We start from the raw sequence: 9,195 nt of genomic DNA on the forward strand, positions 1-9,195 counted from the left end.
TCAGACATATGGTGAGAGAAGATGGTTTGACTTTGGATTATGGGCACACAATGCTATATATTGATCATGTGTTATAGAAATGTACACTTGAAATGTATATAATCTTATTAACCAATATCACCTTGATATACTTAATTTTTAAAAAGACCAGCGTTACCCTGATACTAAACCAAAAAAGGTCATTTTACAAAATCCAACGTTTATTCTTGGTTTTAAAACCATTCAACAAACTGAATAGAATGGAACTTCCTCAACTTGATAAAGGACATCTATGAAAAACCTATAGTGAGCATGATATTTAAAAATAAAAAACTGAATGTTTTTCTCATAAGAATAGGAATAAATCAAGCATGTTCACTCTAACCACTTCTATTCAGCATTGTACCTTTTGATCTAGCAAGTATAATAAGGCAACAAAAATGAATAAAATCAACACATTAGAATAAAAGGTGTAAAATGTTTTTATTCACTGACATGATCATCTATAGAGAAAATCTTTATAAAAAAACTAGAAGTAATAAGTCTTCAGGATTCAATGTCAATCAATAAGCAAAAACAATCTATTGGATTTATGTATATTAGCAATAAACAATTATAAATTAAACAAAAATATACTTTTTAAAACAGTACCAAAAATTTAAATACTTAAAGATAAATCTCAAAAAAGATATGTAAGACCTATTCACTGAAAACTATATAACATATCTGAAAAAATGTTAATGGGAATTACATAGATAGATAGACTGTTTTATGGCTCACTCTTCCCTGGGAATATATATTCATCAGTTAAAAATTATGTTAAAGGTGTGATAACATTCAAATCAATATGTGGTGCCTCAAACTTCCTGAATCTAAAATATCAAACATAGAAACAAAAGGCTACATCATGGTTAGTAAAAAGGACTTATCATATCACTTAAGAGATCTTTCTGTAAATCACTAAATTTTTGCATGCTCTCTTCATTGCCTCCTTCATATCTTTATTCCTGAATGTGTAGATGACTGGATTCAGAAAAGGCGTGAGAACTGCGTCAAAAATAGCAAGAAACTTGTCCATCTGTGAATTGGGGTGTGGCCATGTATAAACAAACATGGTTGGGCCAAAGAACAAAAGGACCACAGTGATGTGAGCTGACAAAGTGGAGAAGGCCTTGGATGATCCCCCGGAAGAATGTTTCCAAACAGTAAACATGATGAAGATATAGGAAATAAGGAGAATAAAGAAGGAACCAACACAGATAAACCCACTGTTGACAGTGACCATGAACTGCAATCTGTAGGTATCTGTGCAGGCCAGTCTGAGGAGCCGAGGAAGGTCACAGTAAAAGCTGTCCAATACATTAGGACCACAGAAGGGCAGATTAACAATAAATGCTAGTTGGAACAACGAGTGACTGACACCAAGGGCCCAGGCAGCAGCTGTAAACAAAATGCACACTCGTGGGCTCATGATGGTCAGGTAGTGGAGAGGCTTACATATGGCCACATATCTGTCAAAGGCCATGGCAATGAGCAGCACCATCTCCACACCACCAATGACATGGATGAAGAAGATCTGAGCAATGCAGCCTCCAAAAGAGATGACTTTATGCTTTCTGAAAAGGTCATAAATCATCTTTGGTGAGGTGACAGAGCAGGCTCCTAAGTCAATGAAGGAAAGACTGGCCAATAGGAAGTACATGGGGGAGTGTAAATGAGGATCAGTGGTCACAGAAAATACAATGAGGATGTTTCCAGTCATGCTTGCCACATAGAGCACAGAGGAAGACACCAGGAGTAGAAGCTGGATCTCCCATGAATGGGTGAGTCCCAGAAACACAAACTCAGACACAACCGAGTGATTCCCTTCATCCATAGATCCACCCAACTGGGATGTGGCTGAAATTATGAGAACTAAGAAAATGAGGAGGAAATTGTGATTATGGAGATGACAACATGCCAAAGAATTTCAATGTTCTCATTATACATGAGAAGTATACAGTTATCCAGTTCCTCAAATATACAAAACGAAAAATAAAAGTCAATATAATATCACAACATGTGAGCTGCAACATACTTTAAACCTATCTCTAATACTCTCACTGTAATGTTCAGCTCTCAAATTAACAGATTAAGCAAGAACAAAAGATTCATGAGTGCTCGTGACATTCATCACCTGTTTAAATCACTTCTGATATTAACTATTCCTCATTTCCAACATATTCCATCTTGCTTTTATGAATATTCTCATTATCCTCTTCTTTTTCCAGTTTGTTCTCACAATCCGCTGACAGAAAGCAGGGATAAGAGGAAAGCATGATTAACTGAAGGGCTATCACCTGGAGTGAAAGGTTCCTGAGACATGAGTTGAGACTGAGTTAGGATAGACTGTAGATCAGCGGTTCTCAACCTGTGGGTCGAGACCCCTTTGGCGGTCGAATGACCCTTTCACAGGGGTCGCCTAAGACCATCCTGGATATCAGATATTTACATTACGATTCATAACAGTAGCAACATTACAGTTATGAAGTAGCAACAAAAATAATTTTATGGTTGGGCCACAACATGAGGAACTGTATTTAAAGGGCCAGAAGGTTGAGAACCACTGCTGTAGATTGAAACTAAATGAAGAGACTGGGGTTTGTGAAACTGGAGAGCCTCTAAATATAATAGAACAGGACAAGTATGTGGATCTTGATAAAATATAGGTAGATTGAAACTGAATGAAGAGGCTGGGGTTTGTGAAACTGGAGAGCCTCTAAGTATAGTAGAACAGGACAAGTATGTGGATCTTGATAAAATATAGAACCAGCACTATTTACTTTATCATGTCCACTGCTATCCTGGGTGTCTCTAATTTGCACACAATTTTTCATAACTACAAAGCCCTAAGCTGGCCTGCTATTTTCCATCGTACTTTATCATGTTCAAGCTATCCTGGGTGTCTCTAATTTCCACACAATTTTTCATAACTACAAAGCCCTAAGCTGGCCTCAACACTCTGCAAGGCTTTCATAAGGAGCCTATGCCTCCTAATGATGCAAGGCTTTCTCCAGGCCTAATCAATGTGTATTTGGGATATTTCATCAGAGTTTAGCCAAGGCACATGCCTAACTTAGCCACTGAAAATACAAAGTAGCGCTGCAGCTTTTTTCTGTCCATACAAACCTGGGTATTAAGGACCAACTGGAATAGTTGAGATATGGAATTTTAATTCATCAGTGATACCCTTTGGTGACACCCTTATGTCCACTGGCATCCCCCCACCCTTTAATATACTGAGTACTGCCTGCATGGTAACCCTCTGATATTTTATATTATCCTGCTTACTTTGACTGAAATACATTCTGATATTTTATCTTCAAGAGACTTTGTATTTTATACTTTTGATTTATGATTACAAAAATAAGAGAAATAACAAACACTAATGAGACACATTTTAGGAGGGCAGATTAGCTTTCTTCTTGATCTGAACCATAAAATACAAAATGTAACACTGGAGATTTAGTCCTTTGATATGTATTGTATTTATATGTGATGTGAAGGGTGGGCAGAAAACAGTGTTATGTTTCTCCATATTCAGTGCCCACCTCAATCATTCCCTATAGTAGAGAGTAGTTCCTGAAAACACTTAATACAGGTTAATCATTTTAGGAGTCGATGAAATACAATAGAACAAGTGTACTAACATCCTTCATTTTTGCAGCTACAACTCCACAAAGGGCCCTATGACTGATGCCCTCATTCATCCCAGACCATAAAACTCATAGAGGCTGTCACTGTGTCCTGACCCCAATTCTGGGTCACCATCACTGGCATGAATCTCTATATTCTCACCTACACGTGGTAATTACACTGTCACCTCTGGAGTCCACAGTCTCAAGCACACACTTTCTATTATCAAAACCTGGGCCCTGGGGTAGGGGGAGGCAGGGAGCAGCCACATGTGCTGCTCATCAGGGCAGGGAGAGTCTGCACAGGAGAAGACTGATGAGATGAATACGCATGGAGACGTGATGGAGACACTGGGGAGAGACCCAGGAAACTCAGTAATTGTTAAAAAAGACCCAAGGCCTTAGTGAGAAAAAGCACATGTCCACATTGTGATGAGAAAAATTCTCATGGAATTATATAAAGACCATGCTGTCCAATTGGTCATCACTCAGGTGGAAAACATGAGACCCAACAAAGTAAACTGAACTCCTCAGATTCACACAATTGTCAGAACTGGGCACCAACAGTTAGGTCTCTTGATTCCTATTCCAGAAAGACAAATGCTAGAGAAAATAAGTAAAAAAGAGAAAAATGGGAAACAGTGATGATTTTTCCTGGTTAAAACACAAACTAACCAGTGACATTTACACAAAGTGTCCATTACTAATACTAAACTATATAGCAGGCTAACAACAAATAAATGTAAAATGTGTGCCCAATTAAGGATTATTTGACCGATACAATAAATAGTTAATTGTATTTAGGAAAGTGATTATTCATTGATAGTGTAATTTGTATACTGATTCTTATTTTGCTGCTTCTGTAACTGGTCACTACAACTGTTAAAAAAAACTCAAGGTGAGCCCTGGCCCGTGTGCTCAGTTGGCTGAGTGTTGCCCCATGCACCAAGAGAATGCCAGTTCAATTCCCCGTCAGAGCACATGCCCGGTTGTGGGCTCGATCCACAGTAGGGAGATGCAGGAGGCAGCCAATCAATGTTTCTATCTCTCTCCCTCTCCCTTCCTCTCTGCCTAAAATCAATAAAAACATATTTTAAAAAATTTAAGGTGATGTTTCTAAGGAGTCCATTCTTTTGGTCTTTCTAAATTTTATTATGCCCAAAGGTCAATTAAAATCCCAAACACTTCTTGTTAAAAAAAAAGAAAAATTTCTTTCATAATGATTTGGTTGTGTTTTTTGTTGTTGTTTTTTTTGCTAACTCCTGTAAGTCAAAGAACCAAGAAAACAGTTGAAAATACATGAATTGCACACATAACAAATACAATCTAATGTGGTATACAATATGCTTAAAGTGAATAATAAGATGAATATTAGTGAGGGGTTTTTTGCTGGGGAGGGGCGGTGATAGAAGATAACTCACGTCAGCAAGACCAGGTGGGGAAGGCCAGGGGCACAGATATTGATTTGGCCTTTTAAGGATTAGAGAGAACTGAATAGGATAAAAGGAAGAAATTTACAATGTGAAGAAAATGCCTTAAATTATATAATAAGAAGTTGTCCCTTAATATTAACTATCATTATTCATATGTATATAGCCCATATTATATACCCAGATACCTAGAAAGTCAGTAGAAAGTTCTTGATTGAGAGGTTAGATTAATAACCCCAACCAGCCCTAGCCAGTTTGGCTCAGTGGATACAGCGTCGGCCTGTGGACAGAAGGGTCCCGGGTTCGATTCTGGTCAAGGTCATGATCAAGGTCATATACCTAGGTTGCAAGCTCCTCCCCGGCCCTGGAGCATGCAGGAGGCAACCAATCTATGTGTTTCTCTCACACTGATATTTCTCTCTGTCGTTTCCTCTCTCTTCCTCTCTCTCTGAAAGTTAATGGAAAAAATATCCTAGGGTGAGGATTAAAAAAATAAGTAAATAACCCCAGCCTGTAGTAAAGCCATGCCTTCAGGTCAGTGATCTTTATTATTTTTTATTCTATTCTTTCTCAGTCACATTTTCCAATAGTTTTAAACAGGCGTAAGGGAAAATTCCTCATTGAAAACTTTATAAAAGCCATGATTAATAGTCTCCCAGGGAGAAGGCACCTAAGGTTTCACAACATATTTCTTGCCAGGGATTAGAAAGCATTTAATCTCTAAACCTAGAGCCAGCACTCAACTTATTTTTCTAAAGTCTAAGGAATAATCTCATATGCAGGGGGAAAAATAAATTATAGAAAAGATAAAGAATGAAGATTGAAAATATGGGAAAGAAGGGGGAAGGAGTAATTAGGGAAGACATGCACAATATAAAGGAAATGAGCATCCGGAGAAAAGAGCTGAGAAGGTTCAGGTAATGTGAAATATGGTAGCCTCTGTTTCTGAGAACCCAGGTAAGTTAAAGAGAACATCATTCTCTCACCTTGAATTTGGGGCTGCTCCTGTCTTTGACACTGGGTTCATTTAAGGAAGGAGACAAAAAGCAGATGCTTCCATTACGTGCCCTCTAAGGCTCACAGAGTTTCTGTGAAAACCACACATGACAATGAACAGAAAGATTGCTTGTTATGTTGCACAATGATATACATATGTAATTTACTGTAAAGGTTTTTTTAACTGTTAGTATGATTTGAGGAGTCTAGTATATACCAAGCAGGAGAAGGAGGTATACAGGACAACAGACAACAAGCACATGAAATTCTCCCTGGTGTGTGTTTCCTGTGTGTTCTACCATTCCAGAAGGGTTCTCTGTCCAATAAGCTTCTGTTACTGAGGGTCACAGTACAGTTATTTCCAAAGGTATGTGGTTCCTCATGGTGGAGTTATCACACGGCTATATGATCACATTCAAAAGTCCAGAAATCATTTCTAAATTTTCATTCCTATCTTCTTTAACCCTAAAAAGACAAAAATTCACAGATTGCCTTTCAAACACTATACCAGAATGGTTAAAGCTTCGACTTTGACATTGGCCAGGCTTGTTTTTGAATCCAGGCTCCATCATTCACTTGCTATGTGATTACGACCAAGTTACTTGACCTCTCTGAGCTTCAGATTTCTCGTTACTAACATGGAGATAATAATACCTCACTTGCAGGGTGTTTGAGAAATAAATGATATAATAAATGTAAACATTCCTAACCATATCTAGCACATAGGCTGGCACAATAAATGGTATCTTTTATGTATTGAAAGCTATCTGTATGAGCAACTTTCAAGTATAGAAAATTATTCCTCAAATTCATTTCTGCCATTATTCTCAAGTATTGAAACTAGACCTAAATTTAGGTAAAGCTTTCATATCTACAACTGCACCCAATCACTTGAGTATATTTTCCAAATGAAAATTTTGCTTCTGGTGGAGATACTACTGAAAGGCTGCCTGAGGGATGCAGGGGGAGGCTTTGCGCTCTGATGAGGCTGTGCCCCTTCCACCGCTGCTGTCCCCACAGTCCAATGCCATAGACTTCAATTCCCACATGAAGAACATTAAATTAATTTTTATGACCACATCAGATTACACTGGGTATTTCACTTGTCCTTCAGGATAAATGAGAGGGGAAAAATGAAGAAAGGGCAAAGGCAGGTGCTTCAAGAGATTACTGAAGGTTGTGGCCATTCATATTGCAAATCTGTGTTGATCTGCCACGGCAAGAAAGACAAACTATACAATACCAGCTGCTCAGGATAATAGACTTTTCTCCCTAACTGCCTTTTCCATGAGGTGTATAAATTCTTTAGTTTTTACCTCCACTTTAATTGTGTAAGTGGAGAAAGAAGAGGAATTTTAGGCACATTATAAAGTCAGATGGCTCCTCAAGACCAAAGTTTTCAGTTATGTTCTACTCCTATTCTTACCTTCTCACTTATTCACTTTGTTAATTTAAAATGAATTTATTTGGAAGGCCTTAGACCATAAAACTCCTAGAAGAAAACTTGAAGTAAACTATCTAAAGAAGTCATTTTCAGCAGGTGGTAAAATATGGAAAACAGATACATTCAGTGTTCAGTGGGTTAATGACAAAGAATGCAGATTATCTACAACATAGATATTGTTTTGTAGAAGAAAATAATATGAGAAATATGGTAGAGATTAGTTTGTGCCTAACATTGAGACCTAATCTAGATATTTAGGAATTATTAAACATAGGGAGTCAATAAATAAGAGGGTACAAAGGGCCAACAAATCAGGCAGAATAATCACAGAGGTCAGAGGACAACCAGCAGTGTCCAGAGAAGCCAAAAGAGAAGAGTGTATCAAGAATGAAGGAGGAAATGGGTTAAGCAAAAAAGAGAAAAAAACTCATAGACACAGACAACATTACAATGGTTACCAGAGGGAAAGGGCAGTGGAGGAAAGTAGAAGAGGGTAAAGGGGGTGGAGAGATAAGAGTGGCAGAAAGATTTGACTTTGGGTGGTAAACACACAATACAATATACAGATGATGTATTATAGAGTCATACACTTGAAACCTATATAATTTTATTAACCAATGTCACCCCAATAAATTCAATAAAAATATTTAAAAAGAAAGCTTCCAAGCTTCTAATGATGGCTTTATCTTTCTGGTGACCAGCCCCCCTTCAGGAGCCCACCCACCAAGACTCGCCTCATTAGAACCAGAGATGCTCCTATCACCCAGGAATATCTAAGGGATTTAGGAGCCCTGTGTTGGGAAGCAGGTTCAAAAACCAAACATTAGAACAAAAGATGCTCCTTGTGCTATTATCACTTAGGAATTTATAAGGGTTCTCAGAACACTGTGCAAAGAACCAGGGACTGAAATATATATATATATATATATATATACACATTTTATATATATAAAATAACTCCATACCTATCAGAATGGCCAAAATTCAAAACACTGACAACACCAAATGCTAGCAAGGATGTGGAGCAACAGGAGCAGAAAACTAGTAGGAATGAAAAAATGGTACAGCCACTTTGTAAGACAATTTGGCAGGTTCTTACAAAACTAAATATACTCTCGGCTGGGGAGGGTTGGCGGCAGGGGGGTAAGAGATCAACCGAAGGACTTGTATGCATGCATAAAAGCATAACCAATGGACACAAGACACTGGGGGGTAGGGGAGGCCAGGGGAAGGTCAAGGGGAGAAAAAAAGGAGATATATGTAATACTCTTTATAATACTTTAAGCAATAAAACAAAATTTTTAAAAAACTAAATATACTCTCACCATAAGATTCAACAATCATGTTCCTTAGTATTTACTCAAATGGATTGAAAACTTTTGTCCAAATAAAAACCTGCACATGGATGTTTATAGCAGCTTTATGCATAATTGCCAAAACTTAGAAGTAACCAAAATGTTTTTAATAGGTGAGTGGGTAAATAAACTGGCACATCCGAATAATAGAATATAATTCTGTGTCAAAAAGAAATGAGCTATGAAACCATGAAAAGACATAAAGAAAACTTAAATGCATATTAGTAAGTGAAAGAAGTCAATCTGAAAAGACTATATACTGTATGATTCTAACTATATGACATTTGGACAAAGGCAAAACTATGGAGACAGCCAAA

General features: G+C 37.6%; 1 protein-coding gene across 1 annotated transcript; it reads right to left on the reverse strand.

The window, feature by feature from the left end:
• Positions 1-889: 889 nt before the first annotated feature.
• Positions 890-1,866, reverse strand: LOC102250790 (olfactory receptor 4F3/4F16/4F29). Its single transcript, XM_005861320.2, has one exon. The coding sequence runs from the start codon at positions 1,853-1,855 to the stop codon at positions 917-919; it is 939 nt and encodes a 312-aa protein (XP_005861382.1). The 5' UTR covers positions 1,856-1,866; the 3' UTR covers positions 890-916.
• Positions 1,867-9,195: the final 7,329 nt, after the last annotated feature.

This window comes from Myotis brandtii, unplaced genomic scaffold (assembly GCF_000412655.1).
Source record: "Myotis brandtii unplaced genomic scaffold, ASM41265v1 scaffold1480, whole genome shotgun sequence".
Taxonomy (NCBI): domain Eukaryota; kingdom Metazoa; phylum Chordata; class Mammalia; order Chiroptera; family Vespertilionidae; genus Myotis; species Myotis brandtii.

Excerpts from the sequence above, each read along its gene's own strand:
- LOC102250790 (XM_005861320.2), bottom strand. The coding sequence starts at position 1,855 with ATGGATGAAGGGAATCACTCGGTTGTGTCTGAGTTTGTGTTTCTGGGA.